The sequence below is a fragment of the Desmodus rotundus genome, chromosome 3 (genome assembly GCF_022682495.2).
Source record: "Desmodus rotundus isolate HL8 chromosome 3, HLdesRot8A.1, whole genome shotgun sequence".
Taxonomy (NCBI): domain Eukaryota; kingdom Metazoa; phylum Chordata; class Mammalia; order Chiroptera; family Phyllostomidae; genus Desmodus; species Desmodus rotundus.
Genome location: NC_071389.1, coordinates 64,705,182 through 64,732,598, shown reverse-complemented (window position 1 = coordinate 64,732,598; position 27,417 = coordinate 64,705,182). Strand labels below are relative to the sequence as shown.

The window sequence follows — 27,417 nt, the reverse complement described above, 5'->3', positions numbered from 1 at the left end:
CACAGAAATATCATTGAGAGACATGAACAGGAATTTCACTTAAAACAAAAAGGCCAGTAAACATAAAAAGAAATGTTCTACATCAGTGATCAGGAAAATGCAAATCAAAACAACAGTGATAGAGCATATTACACTCTTTCGGTTTGTAAAAATTAAAAGGCAATATTAAGTGTCTAAGAGGATGGATAACCAACTGACCTTTTTAATTTCATATATTGCTGATATAAACATAAACTGGCTCAACCACATTTAAGCTGGGCACCATCTCCTACAATTGGGCATTAACCTACGCTGAGGCAGCAATTTTACCTTTAGGTATATAATCAACAGAAACAGATACATACAATAAAAAAGTGCACAGAATGTCCACAGTAGCTCTGTTCACAATTACAAAAGCAGAAAACAACTAATGCCTAACATCAGAGAGTGACTGGATAAAATATTCAAGTGGCCAACAAGGAGAGAGTTAGTGAATATTTTACTAAATATAATGCAGCAATTAAAATGAGTAACTTTAGCAATATGCAATATAGATAAATCAGCAATAGGTAAAAAAGCAGATCTGGAAAGATTATGTTCAATATAACTATATAAAAACAACTAAAGTAAAAGATGTATCTTTTAGAATCATATATCCAACAAAAACATACAAAGAAAGTAAGACAATGAGTCCAGAATTTAAGATGATGATTACCTTGATTGACAAGAAAATAAAAGTGGGGAGATGGAAAAGAGAAAAACCATATGTAGGTTAAGTTCCTAGCTTTTGGGGGAAGGTGGGGAGTAAGTGGTAGTCCATGTGTGTTTATTATAATGACAGATAGTGATAGATAATGATTAATCTAATGCAGTGTACCTAAGGTTAATAAAAGAAAAAAATCCAAAAATTTAACAAAATTTGTCCAGTGAAAATTCTGAAATAGCCAGAAGCACCTCTGTAGAGAATCATTAAGGGTAACTATAGGAAAGGGAAAAAAATATGATTAATATTTAAAGATATGTTATCCACCACATATACTAGGTGGAAAATAGGTCTTCTATAATCTAACATAAATTCCAAATGCTGCCATAACAACTTTCTAATAAGGTCTTTGTGAGCCAGGGCGGTAAAATGCCTTAACCAATTAGAAAAAGTAATTACTGCCAAGTTTCTAAAACAGATAAATCCTAGTAATGCTATATATTATGTTAATTCTTGTGTATCAATTCAATTCTATAATGTGACACTCACACTAACCTTCTAATCTAAGGTATTTATTATCAACTGCTCCTGCGCTTTCTTATTCCTTATTTTTAACAGACGATATTTATGTACCTGTTACACAAATGTAATTTCTGTGAGATTGTGAAAAATACAGCTAATGACAATACAGCTAGTTTCAAATATTTCATTAGATATAATTAAGAGAAACTAAACATGTACCAAAATAAATGCTGTCTATTCTGCTTTTCCAAGATATTAGAAGTTACTTTCATTAGTATGTTTTCCCATTCAAAACTTTACAATAAGTATCTTTTTAAAGCCTTTAACTAGTTTTCAACTTTCTAACTTTGCTGCCAAGTTTAAACTCTGCTGTATATCAAAAATTAATCATATTCAATGTCATTTTTTCATACTGTAGTTAAGAGTAAAATAGGTTTTTGATATAGAGTAGATAGTTGTTCAATGCAATACATTTTCCTAAAAAATTATGCAGAATTAACTATTCCATTCAAATATCATGTATGTTTTTGGAAGTAACATTATTTTCATCTCCATAAACTACTACTCCACTTTTCCCATTTATTTAAAAATATAATACAAAAGAATAAACTTATAAGATGCATGAAGATTTATTGTTGCCGACTTTGAAAAACAGAAAAGAACTCAAAGAATCAGATTCAAAGCCCTAGGGTAAAAGAGAATGCCTAGAAGGTGTCCCTACCTATCTCTTTTAAAACACTGATAAAATACTAATAGTAGGAGTTGTAGGAGACTAGAATTAATCTCTATTATACTGATCAGAGATGACAGAAAAACACAATCCATTTTAGAGCCATCACTCTGTAACACTAGTTTCAGTACAGAGATGGTTACCTAGGTAGCCAATTAAAAGTTGGCAATTTATTTAAAGTATGTCGGATTCAATAAAGTATGCAGATTTCTTTTAAGAGTATCAATCAAATCTAAGCTGAAAACCACATTGTACTGATTTATTGTTCGGAGTCAATGCTATATATCATTGTCTATTACTAAGTACATACTGTACTCACCACTTACTTTTCTTAACTGTATCTCCAAGTACTGGCTCAAAATTAAATGTTTTGACATTAAAAAAAAATGTTAATAAAGCTAGTTAAGAGGAAATAGGCTCAGATACCACGGGGCGAGTAAGTTGGAAAAGTTTGTCAGTTATCTCTGAGAACTATGAGCACATTTCTGTCTCTTTTGTGCTTTTGCACATTTTCCAAATTTTCTACAATTAACATGTACGACTTTTATAACTCAAAAAAAACTGTAAAATCTATTTTATCCATTCTACCTACTTTCTCATACTACATTCCTCCAACCCATCCTAAAATTTTAATCCTCCCAACAAAGAGACCTCCCCCTTTCTAGTATCACTGCAAAATTAATGTCCTCTCTAATATTGACCAAACAGGTAACATAGTGTGCTATATATGTAGATACACCGTATTTTGCTGTATATAATGCACTTCCATATATAATGTATACTCACGCTTTTGTGTGCATTATACACGGGATTATACCCATGGTATGTAATCATTATACCCATGTATAATGAGCATCCTTATTTTTCCCTCAAAAAATTCGGGCAAAAATGTGCACATTATACACGGCAAAATACAGTAATATAACTAATGCAGAAATGTATTTTGTATTTGTCAAGGGAATATTTTTGAGACAAGAGATTAAAAAGTAAATTAAAGAAGATGAAGTCATTTCTTTTGTCAATGATTATAATAAACTTTCTTAGAACAGCCAAGATATTTCTCATCCTAGGTAACAAATGGAGATTTCATCAATGAGAAACACATAGCTTGATTACTTATAAGCTTAAATTTTTAAAGCAAGGTTTATCTTATGGATAGTCTACAGAGAAATATAAAATATTTTGGAAGATTTAATGCAAACATTTAACAACTTTCATCAGAAAGAATAATTTTTAAATGAAGAAAACTGAGAAAAGGGTATTGATAGTGTAATTCTTTGCAAAGTATCCCACCTTATTCACAGTAATAAAACACTGCTAAATTATCAACTACCAAATAGAATGTAGAAATCATTTTTTTCTTGTTATAGAGGAACCTAACAAGAAATATAAATTTTATACTAAAGTTAATGCTGGTTAATTACATTTTTGGCCAATTTTTATAAAGTTTACGTATCTACCACATTGGAATGCAAAACATTTATGGGTCCACAGAACTGTGGCAGCTTAAAGAATAGTCTAGCAGCAAAGTCAGACTTAGAGTGTGACCATGGAAAGTTTGCTGAACATCCCTGAACTTAATTTCTTGATCTGTAAAATGAAAGTAACACCCACCCACTTTATTGGATTGTCGTAAAGAATAAGGTGTATAGGGTACCAAGTACAATGTCTGACATACAACAAATAAGCTACAAATGTTACTTGTACTCTCCTCTAGAAAGTGAAAACCACATCTTGTCATCTTTATATACTTCAATATAGTTTTAGTAGGTACTCACTCAGTGTTTCTTGAAATGAATCCCTATAATTTAATGCTAACTACTTCAAGCTTTCACTTGAGCAAGTCACCTCTACATAAATCAATTCTGCTGAGAATGGAATTTTACATTCCCAACACTTTATCAGGCATTTTCATGAAGATGAATCTCCATTAATGGACAAGGTAACTTTATTAGTATGTTACTCAACATTTAGGTCTATAGTCTACAAAATTAGCCAACATTTTCAGTTTGAGGTTCTTTATATATAGTTTTCATTAATCCAGTTTCCTTGAAAATAAACTTTAATTTCGGTGGCTTCACAAAAGTATCTCATTAAGTTTCCCACTTCATTTCAAATAAAAAATAAAGAGAATAGGACCCAAGAAGTTTATTATAAAAGATAAAAATTAGAAATTGCCAACTAATTTTATATTTTTAAATAGCCTATTTTAATTTTTACTACAGCAAATAAACATTCTTCCTTACACTTTGAAGTCCCAGCCATCAGTTCGTGTGTAAACATTACTCCATGGAAATATTACAGTAATTAACAGAACAAAGTACTGTGGTTTTAGATTTTCTTTATCTTTCCACAACCAAAGTTACTAATAATCCAATTCCAGCTCAAGTAGTTAAGTATTTCAAATTCTGCAGTATAATTTGAAAATGATTTAAAAATGTCGGATACATAATATTTCTAAGGAAATATCAATTTCACTAAAAGTAGGTAACATGTAACTTTCACAGTGAAACAAGTATTCCTGAGACAAGATATGGCAAAGTAATAGTTTTTGACAACTAAACATGTCTTAAAACTTGCGAAGTAAATTACTATTTAAATACTTAAGAGTTTGGCAGAGAAGGATTAATAAATTTATAGTACAAAAATTTTTAATCTAAATAAATTCAAACAGGACATTTTTAAAAACTGATTCTACTAGCAAGTGTGATAAATATTTGGTTACTATATTCTAGTTTCTTGACCCAATAAAATAATAAAATGTTTGAATAGATAGATATGCTTGGTGAGGCAAATTTTATCACTGTTTATGTTAAATGCTAATACAAATAATATTCTCAATTACTTTAATAAACATTATAAAGTTCAACTACAATAACTATTATTACAACTGGGAGTCAATTACACTAAGAAAAATGCCCTGGATATATATGACAACCTATAAGGTAACACTTAAGGAAAACTATTCTTTTTCTGGAGAGGATTACATTTCACATTATTTAAAATTCTAACTTTAGTTGTTTCCTTACTTTGGACCCATTTTTTAACCCATTTTTGGACCCATATTTAAAACTCTTTATTTCTCCAACTTGCTTCCTTGTTATTGTCAAAACTGACCTTATTAAAAGTCCACAAATGCTGTATTTTAATACACATGAAAATGTTTTCAGGTCCAGTGTCAAAGTCTGTCTTTTATGTCAACTTTCTATAGAATCCAAATAAAGATGCCAAATACTTTATAATTCTGAAGTCACCCCATTCAAAAAAAATGCTCCCGTCATTTTCATGGCTTTTTCAGAATCAAAGTATGATTTTCATATCTCAAGACTAGGCAATGAAATGCATTTCCGATTGTGCCTCAAACTTCATTTTAAATGCTCGTGTAAATTAATAACACAATAAATTTCATTCATTTATAAATTGTGGTATGCTGCATGACCTCCTTATAAAAGGCTAAGAGCAATTAAAATACTACACATGTTCAATACATGTTCAATACAAAATTCAGCTTTGCGTTTCCAAAAGATTCCAAATTTGCAACAGTGCATTGGTATACCCTGTTGGAATCTCTATTTTTGTGGAGGAAATATCAAGTATTATATAACAATACATCAAGTTTACATCATGCACAATAAACCAAGCTTATTATTGTAGGGAGCTATCGAAAAATAGATTTGAAAGGCAAAAAACTTAGAAGCAGCTGCAATACTTAATTTTGACAACATCAAGAATCAATCTGTGTCCAAACTCATCTTTAAAAATATTAACTGTCCAATGCACATAAAGAAATGTAAGTATGCTATTTTTTCTTCTCTTTTAGAAGACTACATTAAAACTAAGGAAGTTTAAGTCAAAAAACAGGCACGAAATTTTAATCCAAATGTAAACATCTCTGGAAAACTCCCAAGTGATGAAAAATAAACCCAACAGGGCCGCGTAGGTACCCTGGTACATCATAGAGACCTAAAAAATAAAATCGTGCCTACATCATCAAATATTTAGCTGAAGATGGGAAACAGTAATATCACTACTCGACAAGGATTTAACTAATTAAAGGGGCTCAATTTGCTCTCATTTTCTGCAGGCATGCAGTGTCCAGAATCTTCCCTTAGTCGACTGCTTTCTCATTTGTAAACAACTTCTGGAGCTTCTTCTCTGGTGTTCAAACGGGAGGGAAAATGAAAGTCTTAAAAGCATCAGCATCTACGAATCTGAGCACGGAGTTACTGAGAAGGGGAAAGCAGCTGATAAGAGAGACCACATATATCACTTGGCAAAAAAAAAAAAAAGGTAGCCCTCAAATTAGAGGGGGCGGAAAAAGCAGTTACCTAAAGAGGGCTAGTTAAGTAAAGCCAGCATTTAGTGAGACACGTTAAAAAAGAAAAAAAACAAAACACTCGTCTGGGGGCTGGAAGTTATGGGGGCGCTCTTTGTGCGAAGTCTAAGTGGCAGGGGAGAGTCGAGAAAATAGCTCTGGAGTCATTCAAAGGAGCGAGAGCAGCGGTGGACTAGCGAACGGCGGGGCGGGGCCCGGCTCTGCCCCGCGGAGGGAGGGGGCGGCTGGGGCGGCAGCCCGCGGCTCGGACACCCAGGGAGGGGGCAGTGAGCTGGCCGCTCCGGGGACCGGGAGAGAGCTGACTCGGGCTGCAGGCAGAGACGGGGTCTCTGCAGTAGGTAATTAAAACAGTGGCAATCCAGGGCTCTGGGCGCGAGAGGGTCCGGCTCCCGAAGGAAGCGGCTTCCGAGTGACATCCCCAAGTTTCCGCACTTAGCGGGTTAGAGGCGCGGCGGCCGCAAGGCTTCCACCGGGCCCCGACCCCGCGCCAGACTTTCCCCCTCTCTCTTCCGCCAGCGCCTCGCACCCGGTTGCGGCCCTTACCTGGAGCTCCGTGAGCAGTATCTCCCCCTGCTCGGGGTTGGACGCCATTGCACTCAGCTCCGGACTCCGCACCTGGAAGCGACCGCCGCTCGCGGAGGGAGAAGGCGGGACGGGACCCGGGGAGGGGGGTGAGGAGCCGGGAGAGAAAGAAAAAACAAAACAAAACTAGGGCTTCATGGAGGCGCAGCCCCTGCTGGAGGCGCGACTTACTCCGCCCGGTTCATGGAGAGCGGCGGGGAGCGCGGGCACTCGTAGCGGACTCCCCCTCGCCGCCCGCCCGCCGCCGCCGCCGCCCTCCGGCGCCGGACTCCGTTCGCTCAGTCGCTCCCTTAGGGCGACGCCAGGAGCCGCCTCAAGTCTCTCCGTGCGGGGCGCAGCGGCCGCGGCTGCAAACTCCTCCTGTCGCACCATTTGGCTGTCACTGCGTCGCAAAAGCGGCCTCACTTGGCGGCTGCCAGGACACGTGACGGCCCGGGCCGCTGCCTCCCGCCGGGCGGGAAAGGTGGGGCGGAGCGGCCCTGCACCCGTCTCCGAGGTGGGCGCAGTCTTTGGAGCCGGACGGGGTGAAAACGGGGGGAAAGGAGTGGACTCGCGGCTCGGCGGGCGGGAAGAGGAGGAAAACACGCCCGCTCTCCGGCCTCGGCTAACGGCCCCCGCTGTGAACGCTGCAACTCGGAAGCCTGCTCGCTATTGTTTATTTGCTTTTTCCCCAGGCCACTTACTCTTCCCGAAGTTTAGACCTAACGTAAACGGTTCCCTTTCTAACCTCCACACCCTAAAGAGTTTCGGAACTCAAACTTTACGGATTATTTCCCTTTACCCCCTCAACCCCGCCCGCATCACCCAAGCTATTAATCTTGCCTTTTGTTGCCTCCCACCCCCGGCGCGCCTTTCGGACCAGTAAGGTGCACGGGGCTCAACTTGGGTGTGGTCTGTCCTTATTAAGAAATGTAAGCGGCTCGCAATCCCTGACAACTTTTAATGCACAGCCTTTGAGAGATACCTTTTCCCAAGCGCTGAAGTGTGGTTTTGTCTGCGGAACTACAGAGAGTTTAGAATTTAATTAACTGGCTTCTTGAATTGTTTTAACTGAATTTAAAATGAGGGACTTGGAGGGGGATCGGCCTCGCGAATGGAAAAAAGCCAACTTTCCTTGATGTAAACGTCCAAGCTAACCTATTAGTAACATAGAGCTAAATAGTGTAAATTGATGTTTAAAAAATGACTATGCGTTGTATTCAGCAATGCAAGTAAAGTCTCCAAAAGTAGCTTTTGTTTTGTATGAGCGGTGAATGGATATTCTAGGCAACTGCCTACCTTTAGATTGAGATTGAAATACAATGGCTTTGTTAAAAGCTGCTTGGAGAAAAGTGGTAAGAATTATTTAGTTAGCTACTTGAATAATGGCTTAGTTGGCATACTTCTTAAGTACATACATCTTTATGTACTTGTCTCACACTCCATGTAAGTTATATTGGACTGATGCTGGGATGTAATGTTTATCTTTTTGTCTTCTCAAGTGTGACAAACATTTGTTGAAGGTCTAGAGTTGTGTAGCCACATTTTCTGAACTCCAACTCGTGATGTGTGATAAAGAATTTTTCTAGTGTGTATTTCAGAAGTTTTAGAGCTTTTTATATGTTTAATGCATTGCCTTGGTTGAAAATGGTAATTAAAATATATGAAATAACAATACTTGGAAAAGCCAGGTTATAAATGCCCTCCCTGGTAACTAAAAGTCAGCGAGTATTCTGGGCCCTGGAGGTAACAGCTAGGATTAAGAAAGAGTTCTTGTCCCTGGAGTGATTGATTTCTTTAGACAGAGAAACAGACTTGCGTCCAAACCACTAAAATTCAATTTTGAAAGGTAGGCATGAAATGTTAGGGGAGCACTTCATTTAGAGAAATATACGTATTTTCTGTGTTATGAAATATACATAACAAAACTTACCATCTTAATGATAAGTGTACAGTTCAGTGGCATTAAATGTTTGCAGATGTATTTTGCTTATTTTTGTCTTGCCTTACTCCAGCATAGATTTGATATGGCTGACATGCACATAGTAGGTGCTGAACAGTGACGAAATTTAAAATTACCTATGTTAGGACTTAGAAATACAGTCAACGAGCATTCTTTTTAAAAGTAAATTTAGATATTAGAAAACTTTCACATTTTTAGCACCATGGACATTTAGAACTAGAAAAGACTAGAACTAGAATGTCTAGCCTAATTCTTACTATAAGTGGAAAAAAAAAGACAAAATTTACTTACTCATTAGGAGCATGGCAACTTAGTGGCAGAAATGAAGCCTAGAACCTGATCTCCTAATCCAATTGCAAGTCCTGGGCTTGTGTTAACCTATACCATGCTGCTATAAGTACTTTAAAATAGAATCTTTGCCCTGGCTGGTACAGTTCTGTGGGTTGGGCGTCGTCCTGCAGACCAAAAGGTCATTGGTTTTATCCCTGGTCAGGGCACATGCCTAGGTTGCAGGCCAGGTACCCACTTGGGGTGTGCGAGAGGCAACCGGTCAGAGTTTCTCTTCCTTTCTCTCTCTAAAAGTAAATAAATAAAATATTTTTAAAAATAGAATAATTTAAACTGAACTCAAAGCATTATATAGCCCCTCAAAAGTTTCACCATAGAAAAAGACTTCAAACTTTACATATTTCTATTGCTAAAACAAGTATTGATAATAATTTTAATTTTATATGTCACATGTGAATGTAAACAACAAACCTAAGTTTTTAGTTACAGGTATTATTTCTGAGATTCATTATGCTGGGGAAAGTAGTACCATACAAAAGAGGGAACAAGACAAAATAAAAACTGATAACCTGCAAAATGTAATGGTTTAAACAGTAAATTACTTTAATTTAAGCTAAAAACTACTGCCCATCTCATAGTCTGTTCAGTGGTGGGGGTGGGGTGGAGAAATAATAGTACAGGGGACAAAGTAATCAGAATGCAGCACACTTGAAGACGTTTAATGAAAACCTATATCGTGTTGATTTAGATGAGTTGTATTCAGTCCCTATTTGCAAATGATTTTAGGGAGTCCTAAGTATAGTTCACCTGAAGTTATGTTCTAATTTATATTACCAATAAAAATAGTTATGTAGGCACCTTTAAATATTTTTCATTGTGATTTTAAACATTTTAATAATTAGAAATCATCTAACATAGAAATAGTTTCAACAGGCTTTAAAATGCAAGCTCCCAATCTGTACCACATTCTCCAGGGCCTTGAGTAAGTTATATTCATTGTGTCAGTTAAAAAAATAAAAAAAGACTGTAACTTCTTTAACACTCAGAAAATTTTCCCACACTAAAACAATTGTACTCTTAGAATGTTCCTTATCAGCTTGAGCTTTCTAGAACCCAGCCACCATTCTGTAAGAAGCCAGAGCCTCATGGAAAGGCTATATGTTGGTGTTCTCGTCAACAATATCAGCTAGCCCAGCCTTCAGACCGTCCCAGCCCAGGCACCAGACGAGTGAGTGAAGATACCATCTCGGTAACAGATCTAGTCACAGCTATTCCAGTCCCCATCCATTCAGGTCACCAGCTGTTGAAATCATCCCACTAGAGGCCACAGACATCATGGAAAGAGACAAACAACCCCCTATATGCCCTATCTGGATTCCCAAACCATTCAATTTGTGAGCATAATAAAATGGTTTGTTTTAAGGGTGGGGGAACAGTAGATATTCATAGCAATAGATAACTGGAACACACATTCCAAGCTGGACATTTAATTTAATTTATTTATTTTTAGACAGAGGGGAAGGGAGGGAGAAAGAGGGAGAGAAACATCACTGTGTGTTTGCCTCTCACACGCCCCCTACTGGGTCCTGGCCTGCAACGCAGGCATGTGCTCTGGTGGGAATCAAACTAGCGACCTTTTGGTTCACAGGCAGGCACTCAATCCACTGAGCCACACCAGCCAGGGCCCAAGCTGGATATTTGGATATGCCCTCTTCTCAAACTTGCCATTGATAGAATTCTTCTGTAATAGTTCATTTAAATTCTCTAAATGGATCAATTACAAAGTTTACCTTTTATAATTATTCACTACTTGAGTGAAAAAATATCAAACCTCTGTAATCTTCACAGAATCTAGTATACAGGGATAGGCAAAAGTAGGTTTACAGTTTGTATGAAAAAATATATAATACAAGAATAAACTTTCACATACTTAACCACTGTAAAACTACTTTTGCCCACCCCTGTATATGTAAAACTTCTTATGAAAGTACTTGAGGAGAACTTGATAGTTTTTTATTTATACTAAAAGTATATATGCAACCATTTTTCATGTTCGTATAACGTATTAAGGTATGGCTGAAAAGACATGCATGCTCTAATTTAAAATAACTGCTAGTTATAAGCACTTCTAAAAACAACTTTAAACTATGTCATGTTATAAAGGTCCTTATGAAGGGTTTCCTATTAGAGATACTATTTTGGAAAAGAGTATTACAGCCATTTGCATATTTATTTTTACATGCTGGTAATTCACATGATCTGTGTATTGCTTTTACAGTTTTACTGTAAGCCTTTCACCAAGTGAAATCTTATTTTTTAAGGTATCTTATCACCACGCACATACATATGCAAGCAGTTTGAATGGTATATAATGTAAGGTCCACATTTCAATTGCTCTACTGTGTTGTCTATCACAACTGGAGCTTCCTAAAGTTCTCCTTTACTAGAGCAAAATGGGGTTGATTCAAATACCATGCTTCAGTTGCCTTCATCATTTGAATGAGATAAGCTCTCAGCAAGATACATTCAAGAAACTATGGTTCAAACTGTGTTATCCTGCCATAAAGCAGTCTGCTAAACATTTCTGAAGCAATTCAGACAGCTGTGACTTATTTGCAAACAATGTGGACATTTAATCTATTGACTTGCAATTGGGGCTACAGAGAAAATATTCAAGAGTTTTCTCATGAGTTCATTTGCCACATAGAAAATACTTTGTATATTTTACATACTAAGAATGGAAAACTAAGAACTATCTATATTAAAACAAAGAATAAAAGTGACTGACCTTACAAAATGGGTTTTATTAAAATATGTAGTATTGTAGATATGATATTATACCACCTACTGTAAGTATAAACCATATTTTAAGGCCTTTTACTCAAAAGAACATGACATAATTTTAATTTTGTTTCAGGTTATATTTGTCTTAGTATAAATTCTTCATAGATATTGGTAAATGACTTGCCATTTATCAACATCCACTTTTCACTGCCTTCTTATGCTGATAAAATATGTATTCAGAGTAAATAATTACTCACCTAAGAAATGCATTCCTTCCTGACTTGAAACACAATTCAGAAAATTCTTTCTACTGAGACAGTTAATAAAGTGTTACATTAGTCAACTATACAATAATCTTTGATAATGATCAAACCATATTAAAATTTGAAATTCATTATAATATATTCATCAATATGGAAGTAAAGAAAAAGACACAGAAGTTTATCAAGAGGAAAAATGCTTATTTTGTACTTTTGTTAGTCCGTTATTTTTACAGCTATCATTTAGGTCATGACTATGATATGTCAAAACTCACTATGTGGACATCATTCAGGTACAAATGTGTAATGTCAAAATAGAGTTATATTTGTTGAATATAACCATTAGATGAGTTGGGTTTTCTCATTTTCAACTTCTTGGTTTGGCATTATGTGAGTATAGTTAACAGAATAATAAAGCAAATAATTTCTTAGAGCTTGTTGATTATTTAACAGATTTTACATTACCTCAAAATTTTGCTTTGGAGGTGCCTTTTTAAAGGTATTCACCTTCTAATGCTTTCTTTTCTTCCCACTGGTTCATGGTCCAGACTAACAATTCTTGTAATGGCAGCTCTGAATGAATCAGTTTTCACTGGCATGTGTTTTACTTGCCCTAAGTACCAAGTGAAAATTGCTCTCAATTGGGGCCTTGCGCTACCACTTAAATGCTGAAAGAATTTAAATTCCTTAGCTATAATGATAATCAACTCATTTATTTTTCTTTGAAAGGAAAATGAAGCCAGAAGCTATAAAGACTTTTATGAAAAACAAAGCTAACTCCAAGTATTAAAGATTTGATGTGTTATTTATTTGTAGGCAGTTCATATAAGATAACCCTTTGCCTAAGGCAATGTTAATGGATTAAAGATAGGATATTCCTGGGAAAGGTTTGAAGTGTGATAGTCAGGATTGTCTACTTATTCATCCCCTCTACACTTGGCTGTGATATCGATGTGGTCCATGATGGCAAATAGCTTATAGACAAATGGTAGTTATAAGTGGCAAAATATGCTTTTTGATAAACCATCATTTTCCCCTTGATATAGGTTCCCTGCTCTCCCTTACTTACCTCCTTTACCCCATGCAGTTAGAAATTACTTGAAATGGATCGGTAAAGTAAGACATGTAGAATAAGGGTAATATCGCACAGCTATTACATCAACTCACTTAAGGGTTTAGATTTTATATATAGTCTTTAAGAATCTGTAATTCTAAAGTGATTTGTACCTAATCCATTTCAAGAGAACAATCTTAACCTTAAAATTTTCAAAAGAAAAATCCATATTTTTCCCATAAATTACAATTTTAAAAGTCTTCCTTTTGTCAGACTATATATTTTTTCCATCAAATTTAAGTCAGTTCTCCATCTCAACTTTAAAAAGAGAATATCTATCTGATTTTTACATTTATAAATAGACAATAAGAGAAATAATTTTTGGATAGATGTATATGTTAGAATTAGATTAATTGGATGACTTACTCAACTCTCTCTGTCCAGCACTTGCCCATTTGTTCACCTCTAACCCAAGTTTAATTTTCTTCAATATTAAAGGAGTGTATTAGGCTCTCCCATTCTGATCATGTGGATCTGATCCACATTATCAGCCAAAGTAGAGAAAACAAAGTTCTTCATTTCCATTTCAGACGGGCAATGTATTTAAGACCTAAGCTCTAGCTTTAGTTCATACTGCCCCTACAATTTTGTTGTTAGTGTTTATACCTGTGTTGCACTATTTTGTGTTTGTCTGACAGTATTGGCATCTGCTTAATGGAGCCACACAGAGTAAAACTGTAAAGAACTAAGAAGGAAAGAAGATAAAAGAAGAGTGGAACTTACAAGTTAAACAAAACACATTCAATTTTATTTTCCTCCAGAGGACCTATACCAGCTCAGTTCTAAGATAACTCCCTGAGACTGGAGTGAAGAATTCTTTTTCTGCCTACCTGCTTGCCTTGTCAGTATCCTTATTGGACCGAACCATCACATAAAACAAAACGTAACTCGTGTGTGTTATGTATGTGTGTATTTGCATGGATCAAATATTCATTACATTTCATTTCTTATGTCAGTAATTTATATTAATAAATGCTTATTCCAACTACTATTTTAAACACTTTATATTTTATTCTCCCCAATCCTATAAAGTAAGCACTACTAGTTCTTAATTTTGTAAGTGTGGAAACTGAGGCTCAGAGGGGTTGAGTGAATTGCCCAAGGCTTCAGAGCTATAAGAGGCGGAGACAGGATTCAGTTTTCTGGCTCCAGAACCTACGTTCTCTTATATTCTCTCTCTCTCTCCCTCTCTCAATTTTAGAGAGAGGGGAAGGAAGGGAGACAGAGAGGGAAAGAGGCATCTATGTGACAGAGAAACATTGATCAATTACCTTCCCTACAGACCCCAACCAGGACCAAACCCACAATCCAGGCCTGTGTCCTGACCAGGAATGGAACAGGTGACCTTTTTGTTTGTAGGATGATGTCCATCCAACTGAGTCACACTGGCCAGGGCAAAACCTATCTTCTCTTAATGCTAACAGTTACTCATACAACTATGAACATCAAAATCCATGTATTTATGAGTTGAGGCAGAACACACGTACAGAAACCAAATGAGAAGTGTGAGGCAGTTACTGCAAAAACAGGACTTGGGAAATCATTATGTAAAATCTAGGCTGCCTCTAGCCTAGATTGTAGCTGAATCCTAGTCTATTGAAATCTGTGTAATGGGTAGAATATATTAAAATTACTCAGAGGAGTTAGGAGACCACTAGGACCCTTTTATCCCTGCCTTTTCATTTTAAATCATTTTCATAAGAAGGAATACCATATGCATGTCCAATTGGTGTGTGAAGAACATATAAAGGGCTTATTTTTATATCCCCAGTGTACTACTTTTGAGATATACTCTTTATTATTGTAGTAATTTCCCTAATCATTTCTAATTACATTCACACATCATCATTAATGATGATGCCTTACTCCTTATTCAGTTAAACACTTGGATAATGTTCTTTATACAATTAAACATTAGCACAGGTATTTTGGATTACACAGTATACTAAGTTCTTTATATTTGAAAAGGCATATTTTATGTTTATGTGTCTAACTTAAAACTATAAAATAAGGAAAATTCAGAAATGATCTTAACATTTTTCTTTGAAAAATATACCACAAATAGGTTTAAGGAAAAATGTCACGTGAAGACCATCTATTCATTCAGTATCGGCTAGCAGTGTGTTAATGGACCTGATACTCGATTTAGTTTATAATACAAGTTAGGAGCAACTTTTGGGTATTCAACTATTTTTACTCTGTATATTTAAGTATCTCGATTGAAGTAATCTAATTTTGAAATTCAGGTATCACTGGTTAGTTGTGTCTCAGATGACAGTCAATAAATGATTGCCAGTTCATTGCAATAATTGAGGCTCTCCAGTCTACATAGTTAAGACTAATATACAGGAACAAGGGAGAAGACATCCCTACAGGTCAGTCTTTGGGGAACCTCCCTTAGCGATTATATCTACTCTTCCAGTTTCTACTAATGTCACTGAGAGACAACTTCCAGTCTAGAAGCCTAGCTTGATCTCTCATTAACTTCAGCCTCACATCTCCTACTTACTGAATGTTCTGGATATTTCCACTTGCATATGTAACGTTCACCTCAAACTCAAATTATCTAGAGACGAACACATCACCTTTTCCCTTAAAATCGTGTCCCTGTCAGATTTCCTTATTTCTATGAGGAGTATCTTCATTCTTTCACTTATTCTGGCCAAAAATAATTGAATTTTGACTCCTACCTCTGTAATGCCTCTCACCTCACTCATGGTCAGTTGCCAAGTCTTGGCTATTGATTACTTCATTAGTGTTTTTTACATCCATCCATGATTTTTTCCCCTAAGGCCATTTCTATAGTCCAGATCCCCAATATATCTCATGGGCTCATAATATCTCGTACTAAGTATTCTCAAATTACAGGATATTTGGATAAGCTATACCTACAAAATTGGCTGCACCATTTTCTGCTGCCAGAATCTGCTTACTGCTATCAACGATAGCACCAAATTCTTTTCTTGGTCTCTCAAGCACTATTTACTTAGCTGCTTTTTAAAATCTCATTATTTGGAGCTAGCAGCTACACTTGAATGTGTAGATTCCTTCTGTTTTTCTAGAAATGTAGCAGAGTCCATATCTCTGGCAACACATATCTGCTTTGGAATTCTAACTTAACCTTAGATCCCTTAACGTAACTTAACCTTGCTCCTTCTGAATTACTAGAGAAGTGAGCCATGGTCTCGGGGGTAGATTATTCTTTGTCCTCACCCGCAACCCTCCAACCCCAAACCTAACTTCAATCTTCTCTTCCTAATCAGAAGGTAGGACTTCCTTTCCCAACAGATCAGTGACAATACTAAAGTTCACAAAAAGCCCAGTTGGCCAACATACTATGTAACCTATTTGGCATTTAACACGAATAGTAAAATCACTTACTTGTATGCTTAGTGATGAAAATTGGTCTCTACTTCCTATCCCATTCAAAACTTTACCGTAATATCTGTCTGCTTTGGGGTTGGTTATACTTTCAACATTCTGCTGCTGCTACATATAAAGGATGAAGATCAAATATCTGACACACCAGTGAATATATTTAAATAAGCTTCAAATTATGTGAATTAACCAGTAATTGTGACACCTTTTCCCCATTTCTATAAAGCATACAAGAATGCAAGAGAAAGAAAATGATGTATCACAGGAATGATCTTCAATCCCTAAAAAAGGAAGAGTGCTGTTAGCAAACTTTAAAAGCACACATATATCTAGAAAGAAATTATTTGGAATATACCTATGTCCTACACAATAGGTAGAAACACCACTGACCCATGACCGTAAAGTTGAGAACTTTGCCATTGATGGATCTACTTTTTTTTCCCCCCAAAAGCTTTATAAGAAAGGAGTGGTTAGACTTCTTGCTTAAGCTCAGATGCTTTTTTTTTTTTTTAAACTGATTTTAGAGAGAAGGGAGAAAGAAACATTGATTTGTTGTTGCACTTATGCGTTTATTGGTTGTTTTTTTTTAAATTGACATAATAGAGAAAGAGGAAAGGAGAGATGGGAGAGCAGGGGGAAAAGAGAGAGAAGAGAAACATTGATCTGTTGCTCAACCCACTGTATGCATTCATTGGCTGCTTCTTGTATGTGCCTTGGCCAGAGATCCAACCCACAACTTTGGCATATGGGAACAATGCTCTAACCCACTGAGCAGCCCAGCCAGGGCCAGTAGGAATGCTCTTCTGATCAGGGACCATGCTCTCAAAGCCTGCACGGGCTCCTTGGTTTCTGTATATGAGTGAAGTAGGCAGAGCACAAGGAAAACAACACTGTGAGCTTGAGGATAACTCCCATCAATTAGACTATGGTGCTGAGGAGATATTAAGGAAAGATGGGGACTGCAGAAAATGGTAGTGTCTTTTACCCATCTAAAAAGTGCAGTCACTGCATGAGAAGGGAAGTCATAGGTTAAGTAAGGATCGCAGAGTAGAATGACAGAAGGATCCCTGGTGATCATGGATGCCACATATAAATCCATGACCACCTACCTCCATCTCTATCTGGTAAATCTAGGGAAGTGAAAGCTTCATGCATATCAGACCCAGGGATCAGCAAGCCTTTCTTCACCTCTCAGGTCTTGCTTTACTCTGCTTCTCCTGGCATGTTAGCTTTTGTTAATCCTAGATTGGTTTTCTTTGCATGGTAGGGGAAGTGCCACGAGCATCTTCTCATTTGGCACTTACCATGAATAGTGAAATCACTTGCATGCTTCAGGTCCACACTCGGAGCCTGTGATCTAAAAGCAACATAGGGATACTCCTCCACTGCTAACTCTAGCAGAAAAGTTGTGAGGAGGCCTTTGAGTGCTCTGGGACAATTATATGCCCATTCCTGAACCAATATGATTGGCCCCTTCAGACAAATGGAATGAGGGAGGAATTGCCTGAAGGAAATAGGGGGAAACAGACACAAACTATAGTCCCCATAGTCTTGTATTTTATCTCCTGTATTATAATTCTCCTTTCAGTTCTCTGTCACTGCTGTGGCTTTGTGTGGGCCTTGAGGGCAAAGACTGTGCCTTATTAGTTTTGTACCCAGCTAGCCAAGAACAGCACATGGTGTATAGTAGTCCTTCAGTGACTGTTTGCTGATGAATGAAATGAATGAGCAAATTAAGGCAAAGAACTTCAAGAAGAGAGCCTTGGGAACCCATGACAAAACTCCAAGCGGTAGGTAAAAAGTACCAGGAATAAATAGTGGCTTCATGACCACTAAGCCAGCCTTAGGTTTGAAATTTTATGCAGTTCTGGTAGCAGCAGGAACTTACTGCAGTGTGACCAGTTCATGCAGAATAAACATGTGACTGGCTTATAAACTTGTGTGCATAGCAAGCAAATATTTTTTTTGGCAGAAAGGCCCTGAAAAGTCTCATAATTTGTTGTTTAATCTTGTTAAAATTTTTAAAAAGTCATATTTCAAAATATGTTTCAGGATGAGGGGGATGTAAACCTCTGTGAGAAGGTTCGACTGCCCCAAATGATGATGGGCAATTTTGGATTCAGAATGGCTGAAGAATTATAAAATTTTATAGACAAATCTCAGTTTTATCAACCCTTTCCCAAAGCATGAGCTTGGATGGGACAACATTATTTAATAAGAGAATTGTGCCAAAAAAGATGTAAATAACAACTAACATGAATCAAGTTCAAAATGGTTTAGGAAATAGTTTGAAGATGGGTATGAGGAAGACTATGGTGTTAGAATTGCTGTATTGATGTTTATGTGTGTGTAGAGATAAGAAACATTCCGCAAAGTACTAACTACAGGATCGGTTTTGAGAAAAGCTGGTTTTGAGACAAACACTGATAATCTTAAAAAATCATCTGTTGACGAGGTGAGCAGAATCAAATACAGTTTTGTGAAAAGAACAGGGGTGAGACAAGTGAAAGGTTTGCTTTAAAGAAATTCATTTTGCACTCAATTTTTTAATAACATCTCTATTCTAAAATATATAGACTACCCCTGCATTTGTTAAATTACTGTACTCTCTGACTCAGTTGTCAAGTATTAAAAAGTGAAGATGTGCTGAGCTTATTTACATACAGGATGTTATCCTGATCCTATATGATGTTACAGAGGGCAAAAATAGCATATTGTGTTCATCTTCATATTCCTGGCACCTAAGAAAGCTCGCAACTCACGGTAGGCACTCGACAGATGTTTATTGAGTGAGTCCTCAATGTCTGTAGTGCTTTACAGTTTTCAAAGAAGTTTCATGCCCGTGATTTCATGTAATCTCATAATAACCCTTCGAGGTATCTGTAATACATTTTTCAGATGAGAAAATAGATTCAAGAGGAAAATAACTTCCCAAATCACAAAGATTTGAATCCAAATCTTCCTTCTGGCTTAGCTGAACCATAATGTCTCCTTTCAATGAATAAAGTATATCTTAAGTCATGACACACCCAGAGGTGTAAGGACATGTAGAAGATACCTATTGTTTTTGTCTGTTCACCTCCTTTGTAGAGCTAAACCTGCCATTCACACTAGTCTCCCCCTCTGGTTCCTGGGGGAGGAAAGCGATCTGTTTCCAGTCCATAATGGTACTCTGACTGCAGCGTTTGGCTGAGGTGAGGGTATGATGCCAACCATGTCGGTCTGAGTCCTTCTCCAGGATTTTCCAGTCTAGAGGTAAAAAAGGTTATTGCCCTTGGAAATCACACAGCCCGAAGGATATAAAGGTGGGTGTGCTTGTGGTCATAGAGGAAAACTGTGCAGTGGTTGGAGAAAATAAAGCAAGCTGACAGTGAGATGGAGCTGTATAGAGCCCCTGGGCTGGCCGTGCCTGGAGGGTCGGCTCCATCCCAGATGTGTTGAACCATATGAAATTTCCATTTTTTTGTAGGTCAAAATGGTTAAATATCATCATTTTCCTTTTGTTCAACCAGATATATAAGTTAAAGGACCACACATGAATCTTACCCATAACCTTATGAGATTTTTCCAGCCTTACTCATTCTTGTAATAAATGGGGAAATGAAGGCCCAGAGACTTCAGAGGACTTGCTCAAGGGCAGTGCTAATGTCGAGTAATGCAGGATTTTGAATTTCAGTCCAGAACCCTTTTCTTTAAGCATAGTGAGTCCAAAAATTTAAATTAGTCACTAACAAATTGGTAAATCAGTTGCGTTTCACTGATTGTTTTGTTTTTGACTTAAAACTTTTTATTTCCTTATTAAGCGTAGGGAAATATGCTGTTATGATTCAAAGCAGGCAAATGTATTTGTTATAAACTTTTCCAGGAAAAGTATTCTCTAGGTTTCTGACTAAAACCATGAACTTTAAAACCAAAAGAAATAATCTGGTACAAGTTGAACACATGGTAATTTTTCAGGCAAAATTTGCACATGAAAATTCTGACCACCTACATTTTTTTTCTTTTTCTTTTTTTAGTATTCATCCAAAGATATGTTTTTTATTGGTTTCAAAGAGAGAAGAAGGGGGAGAGAGAGAGCGAGAGTAAGAGAGCGAAGAGAGAGAGAGAGAGAAACATTGATTGTTTGCCACCCATACGGCCCTGACTGGGTATCAAACCTGCAACTTAGGTATGTGCCCTGATGAGGAATCAAACCCTCAACCTTTTTTTGGTGTACAGAGCGATGCTCCAATCAATTGAGCCACCCAGCCAGGGCTTCTTTCTTTTCAGTAGATCTTCTGAAAGACCTCAAGCTTTAGTGCATATAAGAAACACCGGGAGTTGCTTTTTAAACGAATGGATTCCTGAGCCCCACACCATACCACTGAATCAAAGCCTCTGGGGTGGGGGCTCTAGGCCTGTTCACTCCAGCAAGCTTACTGGATGTTTTCATACACACCGAAGTTTAAGCAGTTGAGCCTAAAAGTATTGCCATTCTCAGGGATTCTGTCACTCCACGGGGACAGTGCTGAGAACACATCTTTATAAAATCACTATAATGCCACAGTTACCAATGGGGCTGTGATTTGTCCTGCAAGTGTCCTGCAAGCTCCCAGTAATTAAGGTACCACCTACTTATATACTAAACTGTATCCTGCTCAAATCTTTGACTGAATCAACATAATATTTCTAAAGAACAATCAAATATTTCTACCTCAAACCCCACATGTCTTCAACCAAGCTCATTTTCATTGGTTTCTCCAAATCTGCTTTTCCTCTACATTACCTGCTTCAGGTAATGGCACCACAAACCACCCAATTGGTTAAGCCGAAAATTCAGATTTGTCCCACTTTTGTGTTTTGCTTTTCATCTGATTAGTCACATAGTCAAGTCTCATCTACTTTTCAAACATCTTTCAGGTTAGTTTTCGTATAATCCTCACTGCCATTGCCTCATGGTCCTCCTTAGATGCTTGTCATCTCCTATGGGCTTTGCAAGTAGTCTCCTAAAAGGCTGTCCTGCCTGTAGCCTCACTTTTTCTGTAATCCACCTTTCACAGTGCCATTGGAAGTACATTTCTAAAATGTAAATCTGATTCTGCCACTTCTTCTAAAGTGGCTCCCCATCATCTCCCAGATAAAGTCTAATCCATTTGTATGATATTCAAGGCCCTTTGCGATGTGGTTTAACTTTTCTGAGTAAGAATCTCCTGCTACTCCTACCTTTGGTGTCAACTCCACTGGACATTCACACTATGATCACTTATCATCTTCTGTTAAACCTTTGTGACTCCACCCCCTATGTGGGAACACCCCTTAATGTTCTTTCTTTTTATCCTCACCTAAGGACATTTTTTTCATTGCTTTTAGAGAGAGAGGAAGGGAGAGAAAGAAATATCAATGTGAGAGGGAAACATTGATTGTTTGCCTTCCATATACACCCAGATTGGGGATTGAACCCACAACCTAGGGATGTTCCCTGACTGGGAATCAAACCTGAAACCCTTCCGTTGCAGGACTATGCTCCAACCAACTGAGCCACATTAGACAGGGGTAGGGTACTTTCTTTACACAGGCTTCTGTAATAGCACTTATCATTGTCCTGAGATTATTTTGCTTACATGCTTATTATTCAACTAACCTGTGAACTTCTGGAAGGCAAGAACTCTACAGTATTTATCTTTGAGTCAGCAGCATATGACATATAGAATTTCCTGACTCATGGTAGGTCAGTGAAGGAACAAATATATAATTGACTTGAGGAAAAATTATGTGTAAAACACTTTCCCTTTTATCTTCCTTTGCAAAATGTGTTCAACGTATTCTCAAAGAGCATTTTTATATTTGTAGTTTTATATTTATAGTTTCTCTAATCCTATTTTTTCAAATTTCTGAGAATTATAAGCCAAAGCTTTTGATTCAAATTCAGTAGTTTTAGATTTCATTGAACTATCAAATATCAAAATTTCATCATTTTAAAATGGCCCTAAAATAATATCTTGTTAGTGTTTATTAGGTATAAAATTTGGGGCTTCCATAAAATGTTTTGAAAACTATTAAAGTGTAACTCATACCAAACCAAAGACTCCCTGTGAACATAAGCGAAATCAAGCCATTTCCATCTATGCAGAAAAGACACGGTGACTTATTCTGTGATTTATCCATGGTAGGCCCACTCTCAGCAGGAAGCAAAAACTGGAAGAGTTTTTCTATCTCAAGTCAGCATGAATCTGATGTTCTCAGCACATCTCTTGAAAAGTTTGAAAAAAAATCAATGAAGAAAAGTATTATTTCCCTATATTCGAGATGGGAACTTGAATACAGTTCCAACTGTATTCTATTCCAATCCACACCAACTTAAGCCCCTGCACGGTAGGTATTTTAGATATAGTTTACTCTCGTAAGCATTACGTTGACTCTTTCCCACGTATTTCTAATTTCTCATCCAGCCTTACCTAATATCATTGCTCTGCACTGCTAGTGTTGATCTTATAGGTCAAGAAATGATATAAGTCAAGAGGGAAAAGAATGAAACAGCCAATTTAGGAAAAGTCAGTTTTATATTGAAGAATCAGCATTACATAGGGTCCAGCAGAGAGAGCGCCATTGAGTGTGGTTGGTGGGGTATGTGAATGTCTCACACGAGAGGGACAGCAATTTGAACAGTTCACCTAAAATGTCATGTGGTGTGCTTGAGTGTGATGTTGTTATGTTACAGAATTATGCTTATGCTTTTGTAATAAAACATTTTTATGTAATAAAAAAGGGGCGTTATTTGTGCCGGGCCCTGTAGCTGTGCCTGCAGGCTTGCAAGAGGTTGAGTTCCCTCTGAGACAATAGAAAGCGGTCATTAACATAAATGTAATGACTTGTAAAACAAGTCTCAAGTCAGAAAAGAGAGCGTATTACAAAAGAAAGAACATGTCCGATTATAGGAAAGGAAAAATATACCGGTAAGTACCACAAATCGGGTAATGGCCATCAAGGGGATCAAGGAGAATAAAAATGTCAGTACTGACATAGGGCAGTTCAAGGGACCATATCTCAAATAATCCTGAATACACCATCAAAAAAGTATACTATTTTTTTTTAATGGAACATGGAGTAATTCTTTAGGCTCTACTATAATATTTAGCACTGCTGTTTCTTTCCCCACCAGTTCTTAAAGTTTTCCCTAAGAGGATAGATACACTAACCTTAAACTTACACACCTTGGTCCCAAACGTCTTCAAGTGAATTTGTCTGTCTTTACCCACGTTAGTTTGAAAGTTCTAGAGACTTGTTTCTCAGCTTCTGGGAGTCTCTTCTTTTTCTGTTTTGAGAGCTCCTTAAGAGATAGGTTTGTATTTGATCCAACAAGATCCTACCTTACTTCCAAGTCGCTTCTCCCTGTCTTTTCTTTGTGAGACACAGCAGGCACCACAGACTAGAGCTGGGTGCCTGCTGGGTATTATAAACACCGTGTCCTTCCACTGAGCACTCTAAGATAAACATTCTAATCTTTCCCAAGCACTCGCTAGCTGAACTGTAAAGCCCTTTTGTTTGTATTCAGAAGTGTGGTGAATTATTTACTTTCTTAGTTGTAGATAACTTAGCCGCCAGCATCTTTAAAAATAGCCTGAGATCACTTACCTTATTAGTTTTTATAAAACTGAGCAGCACAGTAGAAAAATTTGCTAAATAACACTTTTGGAACAGAAAATTTGACAGCTGTTTTGATGATTAATAAATCTGCTGTCTGACAACATTGCCATTTACGGCACGACTTCAAGTTGCAGGTTAAGCCTGTTTTATTTTATTTTATTTTTTGTCCTAAGTGTCATCAGTGTATGTAGCTACTGTTGGTCACTGTTCTGTTATGTAAGTACTTTCCCTTTTCTATAACTCTGTCTCCCAATCTTGTTTTTAACTTTATATACATGTTTTTAGTTCTCATGTCAACTTTGGGCTCTAAGATCTCCCCGTTGTTCTTCAGGTGGTGGCTGTCAGAATTAGCACGTGCCGTGATGGAGGCTCCACTAGCACTGAACACAGGAGGAAGCCAGCCTGACGGTCCTCACGTACCACATCCCAATGACCAGGTCAGGGAAGAGCGTAGCGCCTCACTGTTCATTCACGGTCGGCTAATTATTCACTTTGACCCTATATATTTTCCAGACATGCTTTTGTACAGCCAAGGTACCTTTCTAACTGATTTTTGGTTTGTCATTGTTTTGTATTGTACTTGCCCCTATTCACTACTATTTTCTTTGTTTCCAGCACTCCTCTGTTTGCCAAGGTCATTTTGAATTCTGATGTTGCTTTATGGTTATGGCTATCCATTACGAGATGTTTGGGAACATCACTTCTGTCCTCTCACCCAGGTCCACGCTGGGCTCACAAAAATTTACTTCTATCCCAGCAAACATCAGTGAAAAAATCTAAAGGGGGAATTTCATCTACAATTGCAAAAAACTGCATAAAATACCTAGAACAATCTAAAGAAGAAGTGTGTAAGAACCACATGAAGAAAAAGACAAAACCACTGAGCTAGCCCCGACTGGTGTGGCTCAGTGTGTTGGGTGTCCTCCTGCAAACTGAAAGGTCAGGGCACATGTCTGGGTGTCGGAGCCAGGTCCCCCCAGTTTGGGGCATGTGAGAGGCAGCCCATCAAAGATTCTCTCCCTCTCTTTCTCCCTCCCTTTCCCTCTCTCTAAAAATAAATAAATAAAATATTTTTTAAAGAACTTAAAAAAACTACTGAGACATACAATAATTTTTCCACAGGCCTGCTAGCCGGGACATGCTTAGTGCTCATCCAAAGGGCATTACGCTTGGATTAAGCGCATGAACGCTGGAGTCTGAGCTTGTGCGCCCGGTGGAGGAACTGCTGTCGGAAGCTGCAGCAACTTTCTGACTTCTTGCTCTCTGACTACACAAAATCGGCGGTGCTTGGAGGCTGTCATGCCACCTACAATACAAATTACAATAGAAACAATGATTGCAGTGAACATTTGGTCAGGTTGCAGTGTTTCTTGTAGGTAATAGTTTCTAGTTGCACTGTGAGAAAATAATAGGAATATTTGTTCAGAAATTAAAAATCATTGTGAACTCTCATTGATAGATTTTAAATGTGCTAATTTAGGCCAATAAGCATTTGGCTTAAAGAATTACACTTTAAATATGTAACAAATTGGACATTTGAGCTTCAAAGCACTTAGTTTAAAAAAAAAAACAAAAAACCTTCACATGGCCCCTTTTTACATGGTAAGACCGAAACCTCTGGCATCCCGAACTGAGAAATGAGTTTTTGAGATAGCTTAGATTTTTCCAATAGTTTAAAAAACTTAAAATTTATAACCATTGTAGATGAAAATTTTCCTTAAGACTATAGTATATTTTCCTGCATCTGTGAATAGAATAGTTAGTGTAAAACTTAATTTTCATTTGATGTCATAGGTTCAAAAGACCGCAGGGGAATAAGGAGCTTTTTCTACAGAAATTCTGGTTCTGCCCGTTTACAGCTGTGCTCTTTGGGCAAGTCGATCAATCTTTCTGAGCCTTGGATTACACACGACCTGAGCTTCTCCCATTTCCAGGTTGCTGTGAATACATGCGAGAGAAAAGCAGAGTATGGATTGCACATTGTTAAATGTAGAAGTATTGCTTTAAGTTGAATTTGGGATTCAAAAGGGAAAGACCACTGAGTTTTCTTTTTTAGTGATTGCTGTGTGCCAGGTACTTCACCTGTTGTCTCCTCCAGTTTTGTAACGACCTTCAAAATGGTTATTATTCCCATTTTATGGATGACGTATTAAATTGCAGAGTAGTTATGTAACTTGCTCTTTGAACAATGGTGAGAGAATGAGAGTGAAGTGGGTAAATCAAAGTCCAGAAGGATAACTTGAATTTGCCCTGTTCACATAAAGGGAAAAGACTGAGATTTAAACATAGTCTTTTTTTCACTGTCAGTTCATTGTTTTTTGTTTTTTAATTTTTTAGTTGTCAGGTTTGTTGTGCCAAAAAGGAAGTGCATGGTTAGATATGTCTTGATATTAGAGTGAATATTAATTTCCAATGTGTCATAGTAATATTATGGTTATCAAGTTTTTAAGAGTCCCATTATGAACTGGATGTTTGCGAACCCCCAAATCTGTATGTTGAAATCCTATCCTCGCCCCCTATGTGATGGTATTAAGAGGTGGGGCCTCGAGGTGATAACTAGGTCAGAGCTCAGGAAGGTGGAGCCCTCAGGATGGCATTAGTATCCTTACAAGAGTTAGGAGAGCGCTTGCTTTCTCTCTCTGTTCTCCACTGTAGGAGGGTGCAACTGGAAATCGGCCATCTCCGACCCGCAGAGGGCCCTCGAGGGAGCCTCACCTGTGCTGGAGCCCTGGCCTTAGCCTTTCCAGCCTTCAGAACTGTGAGAAAGAAATTCCTGTTACTTATAAACTACCCAGTTTATGGTATTTTCTTATGGCAGCACAAGCTGATTAAGACATTTTTTTTTCTTTTAGAGATACATTCTAGAATATTTACAAAGGAACAGTTATGATTTCTGGAGTTTGTTTTTAAAATTACTCGGAGGTGAAGGGGAATGAGTTTTGGTTGGAGGTATAGATAAAACAAGGTTAGCAGGAGTTAATAAATTTTGAAACTGGGTGATGAGATCTTTCCAAGTCCCCTTGAATCCACAGCCCATACACTGTTTTACCAGGTGGAACACCCAAACACCATCCATTTCAGCGCCCTTTTGCCTGGGTCTTCTCTAAATGAAGTAAAGTAATGATTTCTGAAAACCATCTATTATGGTGCATTCTTCCTGTCTTCTGAATTTTTAT

At 37.4% G+C, this 27,417-nt stretch overlaps 1 protein-coding gene and 1 long non-coding RNA gene across 4 annotated transcripts in view; one reads left to right on the top strand and one right to left on the bottom strand.

Annotated features, from left to right (window-relative positions):
• The window catches only part of PKN2 (protein kinase N2), a 116,984-nt gene extending 109,746 nt beyond the window's left edge, over positions 1-7,238 (bottom strand). The window contains exon 1 of one of the 2 annotated variants that reach the window (XM_045199394.2): positions 6,814-7,238. In XM_045199394.2, the coding sequence (XP_045055329.2) occupies positions 6,814-6,861 (48 nt within the window). In that variant the 5' untranslated portion in view covers positions 6,862-7,238. The remainder of the gene's footprint in view (positions 1-6,813) is intronic. The other variant, XM_024565292.4, reaches the window with a different exon arrangement.
• The window catches only part of LOC139440791 (uncharacterized), a 35,633-nt gene continuing 14,147 nt past the window's right edge, over positions 5,932-27,417 (top strand). For both annotated transcript variants that reach the window (XR_011650982.1, XR_011650981.1), the window contains exons 1-3: positions 5,932-6,608; positions 24,573-24,678; positions 26,897-26,999. This is a non-coding gene — a long non-coding RNA (uncharacterized lncRNA). The remainder of the gene's footprint in view (positions 6,609-24,572; positions 24,679-26,896; positions 27,000-27,417) is intronic.